The 14597-nt window shown below is 32.0% G+C and overlaps 2 protein-coding genes across 6 annotated transcripts in view; both read right to left on the bottom strand.

Annotated features, from left to right (window-relative positions):
- The window catches only part of LOC127069279 (SKI family transcriptional corepressor 2), a 95980-nt gene that overhangs the window by 34356 nt on the left and 47027 nt on the right, over positions 1–14597 (bottom strand). The window contains exon 1 of one of the 5 annotated variants that reach the window (XM_051006103.1): positions 1115–4822. The exons of 2 other annotated variants lie outside the window; for them this stretch is intronic. Coding sequence is in view for 1 of the 3 variants with exons in the window: in XM_051006095.1 (XP_050862052.1) it covers positions 1152–1450 (299 nt within the window). In the remaining 2 variants the exon portion in view is untranslated. Of the gene's footprint in view, positions 1–1114; positions 4823–14597 lie in introns of those variants that run through there. 2 more of the 5 variants (XM_051006095.1, XM_051006098.1) reach the window with 2 other exon arrangements.
- On the bottom strand, positions 19–8038 carry LOC127069298 (mitochondrial import inner membrane translocase subunit Tim17-A-like). The gene is made up of 3 exons (XM_051006140.1): positions 5946–8038; positions 4865–5331; positions 19–737 (listed from the first exon to the last, which is right to left on the bottom strand). Coding segments are annotated over exons 1-3 (561 nt in total). The 5' UTR covers positions 6039–8038; the 3' UTR covers positions 19–736.

Raw genomic sequence — 14597 nt, 5'->3', positions numbered from 1 at the left:
GAGAGAGAGAGAGAGAGAGAGAGAGAGAGAGAGATAGAGATAAATAGAGAGAGAGAGAGAGAGAGACATACATACATACAAACATAGAAACATATATATGCATATCCATACATATGTATCTCATAGATATACATGATATGTGTATGAACGCGTATATACACTCATATGTATATATGTATATAGATATAGTAGAGATAGACAGAGATAGATATACAGATAGAGATAGAGATAGAGAGAGAGAGAGAGAGAGAGTCTCGTGCATGCGTAAACGTTAGAGCCACGACGTTCGCCACGCGAGTAGCAGCGGCATACTGCGCGGTCAATTAGTTTAATAGCTCGACAGTTGTCGTCTGCTTCCAAGCAAAAAAAAAGGGGCGCTCACCCTCTTCTCCCACCATCCCTTTCTACCACCTTTCATTTCCTCCGCCCCCGCAACCGAACCTCCTTCTTTTTTTATTAATATACATATATATATATATATCTTTTTTTCTTTTTCTACAAGTATCGTTTCATCATCGAGATATATCGGTTACGAATCGTCGATTAGAAAATAAAAAGAAAAAAAAAAAGAAAAAAAGGAGAAAAAGAAAAGAAAGAAAGAAAAGAACAAAAGGAGAAACAAAGAAGTAGAAAATGCAAGTGTAACGAACAAAAATAACAAAGTAAAATAAAACACGATGACACTTGCGGATAAACATAACGCCACAAATCAAACATCTTCAATCTGGTTTCGCGTTCTCTAAGATAGAAACAGACAGATACATATATATATACATATATATAAAGAGAGACAGAGACAGACAGACAGACAGACACACACAGAGAGAGAGAGAGAGACGTAATTTGAAGTGGCAATTAAAGGGGAGGTAATACCGTCTAGAGTGTTTCTACGCGCGCACATTTCCTGTAATTTCCTGTAATAATTGTAATCTCTGCACGGCTGGATCCTCTTGACACTAATAGTCGAGGGATAATACAGATTACGACCCTCCTCTCTCTCTCTCTCTCTCTCCCTCTCTTCCTCCTTCTCTCTCTCTCTCTCTCTCCCACCCTTTCCTTCCACCTCATCCTCCTTCTCCTTCTCATCCTCCTCCTCCTCCTCCTCCTCTTTTACCTTCTCAGAATATGTCCTCCATCCCATTCCCTCGTACCTTCCTTCTCTTCGAACGTGTTTGCCACTCGAATGCCAATCCGAAACAATTCCGTAGCAATCGCAAATCGGTTTCCCTATCCTCCTGGTCAGCACTCTTGTAAGAATCGATTCTCGATTATTTTTCGTCTTCCTCTTCTTTTTCTTTTTCTTCTTCTTCTTCTTCTTTTTCTTCTTTTCGTGTTTCTTCTTCCTTTTTCCCCTCGTCGCTCTCACGAAGAATCTCTTTCCGTTCGATAGAGAAACGCTTTTTCTTTTTCTGATTTTATCATTCTTTTTTATTTTTCTTTTTATTTTCATCTATATATATATGTGTGTGTGTGTGTGTTTTTTTGTTGATTCTTTCCTCGTAAGATTTATAAGCGCGATTACGTCGGTAAGAAAAAATTGCATCTCGATGTACGATTATGTAATCGAATTTAATTTTTTATTGTAACAAGCGACTTCGTTCTATTGATTAATCTCAATGATCTTTTGTATGTTATTTTCTTTGTTTCTTTTTTTTTGATTTAAAAAATAACGACGAAAAGAGGAAATGAATTACGAAAAAGAAAAAGAATCGTATGTAAGATCGATGACCCGTTTGAAATTGATAGAAGATGGCGACGATTGATCGATTAATTATTCGAACGGTTATGTTTCAGTTTATGATCTTTACAAAACACACAATCCTCTCCGGTTCGTAATAGGGTCGTCGTATAACGCTTGTGAACCTTCACTTTCGAGTAGGGAGCGAAGGGTTTGTTGTTACACTTAACACTTACCTAGGGTGCTTTCGAACCAATTCTCAACCCCTCTTTATATCTTCCTTTCTATTATCGTTAGTTCGGTGAATCGAGAAAAGAGTTTAGATTTATCTGATAACACGTATATACGTACGCACACACACACACATATATATATATTTTTTAATTACGTATAATCTCAATTATATGTGCAAATTTTATTACGCAAATTATCTTGGACGATTAAACGATACATTCTTACTCATTAATATTTTATAATTGAATGATTAACTTTGGAAAGTAATGTAAACGACGACGTAAACAAATCGATATTACGACACGTTAATATTTTCTAATCCTATTGTTCCAAAATAAGATATTTTCATAATCGAATTTATTCATTTCGCGAATCGATTTAAGAGAATCGAATCTTTTTTTTTCTTCGAGAGAGAGAAAGAAAAAGAAAGAAAATAAATTCGAGTTAAATTTATTACGCTTTAAAGTTATATCATTTTGAAAAGTAACAACGCGATAAGATCCTACAACTCGTAGAAACGATTAGTCTGTTCGAATTTATTTCAACGTATACGACGAACAAGAAAAATATCCGGATGGCGACGTCGGATCGTTGTCGTCGTTGTCATCGTCGTCGTCGTCGGAACAACGTATTTACAATTTCGTCGTTTCGTTCGAAGTCCGCACGTAAACGCCGGTAATAGGGCTCCTTCACAATGGAATATAACCATCAATAGTGAATTATGTGGGGCACGTGCTTCGACGTAACTATAAAGAGATCGAACGGGAACCTTTTGTCCGTAACGATTTTAGCGATGTGCCTTATACTTGGCCACGAGTTTCGACCCACGTTCTTTTGCCAACGTAATCCCAAATATCCAAATAATGGCTTTATTATGCGACTACTATTATGCGATTATTATTATGAGAACCATATTCGTATCCTAATTTTCGATTTGATATACGACGTTTCGTTTGGAATAAAAAAGAAATTAATCATTGACGGAATTCTCAGTACTTGTTATAAACAAAAATAGTTTTTGTTAAATTCATCGATCGTTATTATCTGAACTTTTCTTTGTTCTCTTTTTTTTTCTTTTTCTCTTCTTTTTATTTCTTCTTTTTATTTATTTGTTTTTCTTTTTAATATAACTTCACCTTATTTATATAAAAATCGTTATTGATAATTTTATTACCGATAAATTTCAACATTGAGTTATTTATTATCTTCCAACAGTGTCCTGCGTGTGAGAATGAACAAAAAAAATCGGTGATAGGTACATTGCTCGAATGTTGATAAGTACAGGAAAATTCTTTACCCTCGGAAGAGAATAAAAACGATGTTACCGACCGACGAAAAATTTTAGTATCGATAAAAAACTCACAGATGGTAATATAGACGGTAAGTTATCAGACGGTCTATTACCGACAAAGTATTTGCAACGAAAGTCACGATAGAGTCGGTAAAAGCGAAATCGTTTTTAACGACTTAGGAACCATCTTTTTTTAGCCGAATAGATGGCTACTTAAAAGATATATGAAAATATAATAGTTAATTACCAAAAACGTATTGTTTCAAAGAGATATACAATTTCAACGTAACATTTTCTCGTAAAAAAATTCTCGTAAAATTCCACCGAGCAAATTTTGCAATAAATATCTTTTTTATTAATGTAAAATAAAACGAGAAGAGTAAAGTTATAGAAAATTTGTTGACAACGAGATAAAGGAAAACGAAAGACGAAAGATTCCCAGAGAATTTCCACTGCGAGTTAATCCAATAAAGAATTATCCACAGACCGTTGATCGGACACGAACGTTTCACGTGGACGACGTACGCTGTTCATAATCGTTGAACTAAACGCGCCAATGGAAAAGGACAATGACGATCAAGAGAGAAAGAAAGAAAGAGAGAGGGGATTTTGCATTGTATTCGTCTCTCACCCTTAACTAAATACCTACCGGTGTAGTCACGCCTCTAACACAACTCCCTAAATTCTCTCTCTCTCTCTTTCTTTCTTTTCAAGCACTCGATTCTTTTTGGACACGTGGAATCGTTGAAAGAATCGTTTATGGTGGTCCTCGAGTGAAGAGAAGCGTGCGTCCACTTCTTCGAAAGAAAACGAATGAAATAGAAATATATATATAAAAGCATATATATATATGAAAGCAACGTATAGCGACATTGGACAATTCGATCACCCTCTCAAGAAAAGAAAAACTTGAATGCTCGTTAACCAACCCGTTTGAATCTTTTCCATTCGGAGGAAAAAGGGTTGGGAAGATCGGTTTAGCCTCTACTAATCCTAGGCTTACAAGGATTCGAATGTAAATATTGATTCCAATCGGTCTACAGTAACAATGGGGATTTCGGAGCATCTCTTGGTGTAACTACGAGAGCGTGTCCGTCGACGGCATAGGTTTTGAACACGGGGAACCGCTGTCAAAACAATCGTTAGCACCTTGCAATAAACGATCTTGGTCCGTCTTCCTTTCCTATCTCCCTTCCTACTCCCATTCAATGATCTTTCCTTTTACTCTACTATCTTTGGTTGGATCTATCGACGACGATGACCACTACATGGATTATCTCTCGATCAAATGTTGCCTTTCTTTCTTTCTCTCTTTCTCTTTTCACCTTTCTCTTTCCTCCCCAACATCTCAGTTTAAATTATCGTAAAATGATAAAAATGTATAAAAGAAAGAGAGAGAGAGAGAGAGATCATTCAAGAAAAATATCAAACATTATAAATCCATCTCGAACCTGTGGACAGATATACGAGATATCTTGCAATTTAATTAATTAAAAAAAAAAGAAAAAAAAGAAAAAAAAAGAATGAAAAAAAAGATGCCAAGTAAACGTTGTAATAAAGAAAAAAATATACATATATATGTATATATATATATACACACATGTATATATTGTACAGCAATAGCAAAAAAAAGGGAAAGAAAAAAAAAAGAAAAGTTTTACCAAACTTTGGCGATTCGTTCGAGTTCTAAACTGGTCGGTACATTATTCGATTGTCTTTCAACGTTGGATACATTTCCCGTGTAAACGAATCTCTTGCCGCTCGGTACTTGTTCCAATTCGTATACGGTATTATGCTGTGCGAAGAAATCCGCTTGAAGACGGGTCACCATGATACCGACACCCTCTATCAGTGCCAATAAAAAGCCACCGAATGTTGCGCTACCCAACATCGATGGTATCCCAGTTCTGGCAGCTAAAACGCCGCCAGTCAATGCACCACTCATTATCGAGTTCCATGGGTCTTCCTTCGAACGACAACCAATCAGGGTACACTCGAACGCTGAGAATAGGCCACCCCATACTGCGAAGTTACCGGCCACTTGAGGTCCTCGTGTCTTTATTGCACTCAAACCACCATAAAGTCGTCTTCGAAAGCCTGACGGAGCGTTACGGAAACCGATAAAGCTCTGAAATTTTTAACAAATTAAACATCCTCTTATTCCATCTTCCATTTGCGTATATTCTATTGCGTATATGTCATGTATGTGTGAGTTTCTTTTTCGTGCGTGCATTTTTCTTTTTTTTATTTCTTTTCTTTTTTTTTTGTTCTTCCTTTAGATCGTTACGAAGTACGATTTTTTTTTTTTCAAATTATCACGAATAAATTGTTGGTGTTTTTGTAATTTTAACCTACATAACGACATCCTATAGATAAAATAATATATATATTCTAATATATGATAATTGTGGAATATAAAAGTATAGATATCTTATCTTCTATGTATATAACGCAAATGTTGAATTCTACGCAGTTAAACATTTTATTAAAAAGCACCATTCTTACGGTGCTTTCTTCTTTTCTTTTCTTTTTCTTTTTATTTTTCTTTTTCTTTTTTTTTGTTGATAGGAAAATCGTACTATTTCGAGATATCATTCTTTTACATTTTTAATTTTTTATAGTTCTAAACAATTTTTATCTCGAGTAAGAGAAGAAAGACATACATACATGTATACATAACAATGTATATATGTACGTATTAAGTAATATAATTTATTAGTTTATCAGAAGCGATAAATTTACTTGAAAAAGTGAGCCTCCTATCAAGCCCATTGCAAATGCACCCCCACAATCGTCGATTACTCTCCAAGGACACGGTTCTCGCGTATATTCCATCTTTTCCTATCCTTTTCGTTTATGCTAAAAAACGTTTCGATTTTAACTTCTTCAACAAGACACGAGAAATCGTGCATGATCTTTATATATCTGTATTATTGATACAATTGATTATCTTAATTATTGTTAAAATCAATTTGATATATAACCTCGATACGTCTCACTTCTCGATATCTCGCACTAATATCCAACGTGATTAGATTTTGTTATAGACATTCATACAATTCGATATATCGTGTCTCGAAATTATAGTCATAATTATTATGTAACGTTATCAAAAAAAAAAAAAAATTAATAAATAAAAAGCAGAAAGTAATCAAAATGTTGTCGAAGCTAGAAAAAGAGAGAAAAGAAAGAAACGACGTTTGACCTAATCACTAACGATGAACTAAAAACGCGATTAAATCGAGCCGGAGTAAACATTTTTTAACGAACAAAAAAGATACCACTAAAGAAAGCAAAGAAAGCGAACGATTCTAAAAATAAAATAAATATTAAAATATCACGGACGATTGGAATCAAAGAAAAAAAGTAAAGCAAAAAAATCAAACGAAAAAAGAAATAAATAAATAAATAAATAAAATCAGAATAGAATAAAAATGTAATTTCGATTAGAGTACAGTTGCGAGGATCTGCTTTCAGTTGTAATAAAAATAATCAAAGCAAAAAAGAAATAATAACAACAACAACAACAATAATGATGATAAAGATAAATTGAAAAAAAAAGAAAGAAAAAGAAAAAGAAAAAGAAGACAACGAAGACAAAGATGATAATATTTTTATCCTTTTTTTTTTCTTCGTCTTCGTCTTCGTCTTTGTTAAATAATAAAAGAAGATAGGATATAAAATAATTATAAGAGGAAAAATAAAATGTTTTTATGCTCGGTCAACAATTTTGACTGATACGAAAAGAATCGCGATATAATCTGTGAGTATTATACAATTCGTAATAATTATTATTCGACAAACTTTTAATGCACAAAACTTTGAATAATATTATATTATATTATATTTCATAAATAATAATATATATATATATACATATATATAATTTTATATCCTACCTTCTTTTATCATTTAACAAAGACGAAGACGAAGACGAAGACGAAGAAAAAAAAAAAAGGGATAAAAATATTAAAGTATTTAATCGTCGGACCATTAGAAAGGGTAACACGATTCTTGATCTGCCTCTGCGGGGGATAAATAGAGAGAACGTGAGCATCCTAAGTGAATAATAAACATCATCATTGAAGAGAAGGAAAGTGAAGAGGAGGGGAGGAGAGGAGGAGAACTGAGAAGATCGAGGGGTTGGGAGGGGAACGAGGTTGGTTAGATACGGCAGAGGGTGGTTTTTATACGAGGGTGCCTTCGAGTTGGTTTAAGGTGCCCATATTGGTCCCCTAGCAAAAGCCGCAGGCGTTTTTCCGCTTCTACGCTTCTCTTTCTCTCTCTCTCTCTCTCTCTTTCTGTCTTTCTCTCTCTGTCTGTCTTTCTCTCTCGCACTTATTTATGAATAAAATTCGAAGGTTCACCCTACTACACTGTTCTTCCTCCAACCTCCCTCACTACTCCTCTTCTTTGTCGTAGTCTCTGGAATTTATTATTCCTTTGCTATTATACGATGATTACCTAAAGCACTGTACTCGCCACCGTTTGTAATACGAGAAATAAGCGTGGAGTTTCACTTTGGACGGTAGATCCAATGACAAACCGAATATAAATCGATCGTGTGTATATGTATATATGTATGTGTGTGTGTGTGTGTATATATATAGATACATATATCGTAATACTTAGATACTTGGTATAGTAATCATGATAGAACACACGTTTCACGCCTTTCGGAAACACATGTTCCTACATCTGTCATGCGTTTCACTATCAAATTATTACATTTTTGTTCGATTAATATCTTTTCGGTTTCTACGTAAACATAGATTGTGAATATTAATTAAATAGTTGTAATAGAATGCTTGTTAAACTGAAAGAAGCGATTAAAATATAAAATGATATGTATATATAATATATATATATATATATATATATATATATACAGTGTAATGTATTTACGCGTTATTTGCTATAAAGGAAGTTAAAAGAAGAGCAAAACAAAAAACAAAGCTTAAGACTTATCGATCTTATCCAAGGTAAACTTCGCTGTGACCTCTTTGTGACTCTCCGTTACTCTCTGTGACCAAGAAGAAATCAAAACATAACAATTACATCATCGCGACGTTAAGTTTCACAGTCGTTTCTTTCTTCTAAACGCAAAATTTAATACGCATTAAATTTAATTCTTATATCATAAAAATATATCTAATTCTTATATTTCCTATATATTTATTACACACACACACACACACAGACATATATCATAAAAATATATCTAATTTTTATATCTTAAATATTCTTATATTTCCTATATATTTATCACACACACACACACATATATATATCTAGATTAATTCATTATCTTATATCATCGATTTACTCGATGTGTTTTAATATCGAATAAGAAAACAATAAATAAATAAATAAATAAATAAAACGAGCTTCTTAACCCTGAGGTTCTTTTTTCTTCTTCCTTTTTTTCTTCTTCTTTTTTTTTTTTCTTTTCGTCAAATTGAATCTCGGGCCACGACGTGGTTTATGGTATGCAAATTGGGTTCGGCCCGTCCTACCATCACTGCCACCACCACCCCTTTCTTCCAAATCCTAATCCAATCCGCTTTCACGTAAAGCCTACCTGCTTTGCCTGCCTTCCTGCCTTTGTATCTAAGCGAACGCACGAGGAAGAAGATAAATACGAATCGGCCGATTTTCAGAATCATTTTCGGACTAGTTCAGAGATCCAACTGTCCTTTGAATCATTCTGTTTTTTAATAAAAAAAAAAAAAAAAAAAATGTAAAATACAAAAGATATTATAATCACAATTACACGCTGAAAATAAATTACGTCTGATCGTTAGCACGTAGGATCATTAATTAACGATTAAATGTGTACGATAAATAATACACATACGTACGTATCAACAATATGTAGATTATATCGGATAATATTCCGTGCGATACTGTTGTTCTAATTCTATTGAAAATATATTATATCCGTTGATTAATATTATCGAATGAATATAATAATTATATATACGTATATTTTTGTTGATATAAACGATTATTTTGTCGATTAATTATATGTAACCTATAAGAATCTTTTAGTACGATGATTGATCTAATCTTATATAAGTAATATAACTAATAATATAACTAATACACCTATATATAAAGATTGAGCGTAGATATATACTTTCCATTTAATCCTTTGCTATATGTTGAGATTAATATAATCGGATATGTTACTTATTATAAACGAAATGCGAGATATAGTAAATTAATTAATTAATTAATTAATTAATTATAATGAGATACTAATGGGATTCTAAGATCACGTTAAATATGTCTTACCTCTACGAATTCCAACGTCGAACTAAACGACGCGTGTCGAATGCGTCATCGATATTTACATTTAGTTGACAAAGGACATATAGCTTTTCTGTAATTCTTAGAAACGATATAAACACACGGAGCCACGAGTACAATAGATATACGATACAATGAAATAATACATAAATATCTTCGTAGTTAGTCATTGATACTTATATATAAATAATAAATAAATTTTACTGAGTCGCATATGTACGTTAAATAGTTTAGATTACATAGATACGTATAAAGATATATATATATATATATATATATAATTAAATAAATTCTTCCCTTTTAAATATTTCTTATTAATAATTAATGTATAACAATTATTATTATTATATATCGAATATAACATATATGTAATTATAATAATAATAATATGAATAATTATAATAACAATTTTATAATGTTTAATATATATATATCCTACTTAAACCTATATAAAAATAATATAAAAAATATATAAATAAAATAAATAAATATATATATATATATATATAGATTTTTATTACATATCAGTAATAAAAAAAATATTAATTATAAAGAAAGATGTAATAATAAGAAAACAAATGTTACAAATGATACGATAAAAGCTTTGTTGTTTATTTAAAACTTTCAAAATGTTTCTACCCTTGCGAAATTCTCGTTTATGTGTCATGGCTCGTGCGGCAACCCCTTTCGCTTTTCATTATAACGAACGATCGAAAAAGTTTGCCTCCCTCTTTGTCGCCTCGACGTCCACGACGACCTCGAGTATTGTTGCGGATCGCCACGCGACAGCTGTTCGATGGTATCGATGTCCTTTCGATTTAACGATTCTTCGAGAGATATCGAACTACCCTTTTGTCGACGATCGTTCCTTTCATCTTTTTGTTTTCTTCGACTTCGACAATGGTTACAATATATATATACATCTAAATATATATATATATATATATATATGTACTTTAATTATTTTTTAAATTCAACAAATGTTTCTTTCCGAATCGAACAACGAAGCCATTCATTTTTCACGAACATTATTTCTTTTTCTTTTTCCTTTTTTTTTTTTTTTTTCTATAGCAGACAATATGTTTGTTGATTTATATAGAACTCGTAAAAAAGTTAAAAAATTTTTTTGTAATTAAATTTGATTATAGATCGAGAACTGAAGCCAACATTTTTTAATACATCTTTTCTCGAAATTATTAATACGAATTTACAATACTGTACTATTAAAATTACTGTACTGTTCAAAACAAAGAGATACTATTCGTACGATAACATTTTTATTATTATTATTATTATTATTATTATTATTATTATTATTATTATTATTATTATTATCATTATTATTATTATTATTATTTTCAATAGCTTCGATGAATAACAGTAGAAAGAATGAAAAAAAAAAAATGATCAGTCACGGTGCAGATAAAGAAAGTTCACGTTTAAGCAACGTCTAAGCAACGTCTAAGTTTTGTGAGTGAATCGAGAGGGTGGTGGGAGAGGGGAGGGCGGTTAGAGATGGTAAAAGTTATAGACGGCTGTCGCAACATTTCGAGTGTTTTCATAGGTCCTAGACGATTACTATGATTACAATAGAAAAGAACCGACGGTATGTATATCGATATAACTATATGCTTAATATTCATTGAATGAATTCAAAAGTATATATATATATATATCTATACATTTGTGTGTGTGTATGTGTGTGTGTAAGTACTATAAAGTATATAAATGTACATTTATATATATGATTAATAGACATGGATACACATATATATTTCTAATAAAATACATACACATGTATACTTATATATATATATATATTAAATGCATCAAAATGCATTACAATCTATTAAGGTATAGATTATTAAATAATATACAGATACGTACTTACATTTATATAATACGTACATATGCATATGGGTATTTAATTTGTAATCTAATGAAGAAAGAAGAAAAATAGAAAAGTTTGGTGAATCGATCGAAGTTAAAATCTTTTTAGTTAATAAATAAATAAATAACTAAATAAATAATTGAATAAATAAATATAGAAATGGAATATACTTCAAAGGACATAGTTTATTGTTTAGAAATGAACGACAGATGAAAAGAGCTGTGAAGCTTAGTTCGAAAATGTCCTCGACGACGATGGATGAATCGTTAGGTAGATGAATATTTCAAGAGTGAATCCGCCCATCTCATAGTACGGTTAGCAGTAATACTAGAACCGAACGAATATCGTTCCCTCAAAGAGCATTTGTGTAATTTATTAGCGCTTAGAGAGGAGTCCTCTCTCGCGGGGATGAAACCCTTTTGTCGGTCGTGCCAAGCGCTTAAGCGGTTGATTAAATCCAGAATGTAGTTATCCTACGATATCTCGCGCCGTATGTCTCAACGAAAAAAGAAAGAAAATAAAAAAAAAAAAATAAATAAATAAATAAATAAAGTACTTGTAGCCTTTCTTTTATCTATTTCCTATTTTTCCATTTATTTCTTTCATCCTTTTATGTTTTCTTTTTTCTTTCCATTTTACATCGGATACGTTCATTCATTCATAATTATTGTTCTTTCATAGAGAATTATTGAATAATATGTATATATGTATCTATGTGAATTTTAAATAATATATATCTATAGATATACATAACGTGGATGCATATATGTGAATTTTAAATAGTATTTATAAATAATATTTAAGTAGATATATATATATATGTATTTCTTATATATAGGTGTAGCTTTTAATTTATCCTTGCATCCTTTCAAAAAAAAAAAAAATATATATATATACATAAGCTTGTAATCTTGTAAATATAGAAGGATTGAACGAAGTAATGGAAACACAGACAATGTGTGTTTCCATTATTTTGTCCAACCCCTTTTATGTATATCAAAGTTAAACAATTCGATCCATTCATACATACGTACATACACACATACATACATATATATGTATCTACGTAAGACTTGCGACTTTATCTTATGCTAACTTTGATTCTCTCGTACTTGTTATATTATACGAGATCCGAGGAGGGTACGTCGAGCCCTTAAGGCACAAGGCATAGTTATTAGCCTTTGGATCGATTCTCTCCTTCCTTTCATCTTCGTATATACTTGCTTACTAAACTTCTGGATGCATTCGTGTAATCTTAGAATATATTACATAGTCGATATATTACGACTCATATGCATGTATGGTACGCAGTAGTGTATACGCAATAGATGCTTTTATTAAAATACGAAAATGATCTATGATTTTCTATGTTGTTTATCAAGTTTGTTGATAACATATATATATATATATATATATATATATATATATATACATATATAAGTATGTATTAAGATTGCTGATATTCTAAACACGAACGATCGATGAGATAAAAAATATATAGTGAATATTACTTTCATCATTTTTTGATTTGAAAGTAATTTCTACGAGGCATGAATAAAACATCAATCGTATTTAATCAAAAGATTACGTCATATTTGCAAAAATGAAAAATGGAATAAAATATAAAAGAACACTAATTCCCCCGATCTCTGATGCTCCCATGCCCGAAGGAAAAAAAATAATTACTTCGAAAAATCAGGCTGCACGAAAACGAGAAAAAAAGGAAGGAGAAGAGAGAAAAGAAAAAAAGAGATAAAGAAAGGGAACTAAAAAGACAAAGATGGGTGAGTCGACAAGTAAGATTAGAGCGACGAATGGAATGAAATATGCCAAGAGCCAAGAGAACCGTGTTCCATTGTGTTAGAAGAACGAAGTAGAAAAATAAGAAGAAGAAGAAGAAGAAGAAGACGAAGGAGAAGAAGAAGAAGACGACGAAGAAGAAATAGAAGGAGAAGAAGAAAGTGAGCGGTTTCCTTTCTCGAGTGTGGACCACACCACGCCCATCATCGTTGAGGTCAGTACTACAATGGCCACTGTTACCTGACAAAGGCTAAACAGGCAAAATATTGGCGAAAATCCTATCGTCATGGTATAGACAGTTTTCAAGAGTGCCACACGACAAGAGAAAGAGAAAGAGAAAGAAAAGGAAAGAATACTGAACTTTTTCAAATAATAATATCTCGAATCTAATCTATATATCCAGATATATATATATATATATGTGTGTGTGTGTGTGTGTGTGTGTGTGTATAGAAAGAACGAGAGAGAAAGAGAGAGAGAGAAAGAGAGAGAGAGAAAGAGAGAGAGACTTCTAATCCTATTACATGGCCAAACGGTCACGTTTCTCTTATAGAGATTCGACGGAATCAAGAAGAAGGCGCTAAAAGGTAGATTATTGAAGAAATTTTTCAAGGATTTCCGCTCCGTTTAACCAACGCATTTGTATATACATATACATGTATAAGAAGGGTAGAAATCATAGGCGAAACTAAATTGAACAATACTAAATCTTGTTCCGGTTTTCTATCCCTCTCTCTCTCTCTCTCTCTCTTATTCTTTAGTACACGTGACATGCTCCAGAAAAACTATTATGGTTAACCACAAAGAACTTGTATCAACCGCTGCTTTCCTCCCTACTCCACCTCGTCCCACCCTCCCCTCACCACGTCCCACCATTTTATATCTACTCTCTTGGATTTATCCCTAAGAGTCTCTGTGACATACTTCGTTAAACTCCGAGTAAAGCATCAATGACACCCTGCTGAGAGTTCTAGCTCGAGTTTTCTCGAGTGGCAATACGTTTATCCCGTGTTCTCTCACGTGGTCGCTTTCTTAAGAGCACTCGATTTCTTATGTTAACTCGTATTACGTATTCGACGTTTTAAAGTCAAAATAAATATTCTATATGGCGTACGTAATATGTGATTATCTATCTATCCACGTATCTATCTATCTAAGCGATCTCTTTTTAGTTATAATATTTTTACATAAATATTATATATATAAATGTATATAAGAATTCTTTAAATTCGTTATCATCAAACATTTATACAGCTACCACGAAGAAGATATACAATTGTTATACAAATATCTACATGAAAATCTATATACATTCTTATTAAAAAAAAACCATGAAAAACGAAAAAAAAGAAAAGAAAACAAAAATAAGAAAGCGAATCTCTAAATTCTAA

Source organism: Vespula vulgaris, chromosome 15, assembly GCF_905475345.1.
Source record: "Vespula vulgaris chromosome 15, iyVesVulg1.1, whole genome shotgun sequence".
In the NCBI taxonomy this organism is placed as follows: domain Eukaryota; kingdom Metazoa; phylum Arthropoda; class Insecta; order Hymenoptera; family Vespidae; genus Vespula; species Vespula vulgaris.
This window is presented reverse-complemented; position numbering and strand designations above follow the sequence as displayed.

What these genes read in the sequence shown, in the direction of transcription:
- LOC127069298 (XM_051006140.1), bottom strand. Translation starts at nt 6,038, where the DNA reads ATGGAATATACGCGAGAACCGTGTCCTTGGAGAGTAATCGACGATTGT. An exon ending in TAGGAGGCTCACTTTTTCAA is followed by an intron (nt 5,332 to 5,945) that starts GTAAATTTATCG and finishes TAAAAATTTCAG; the next exon opens with AGCTTTATCGGTTTCCGTAA.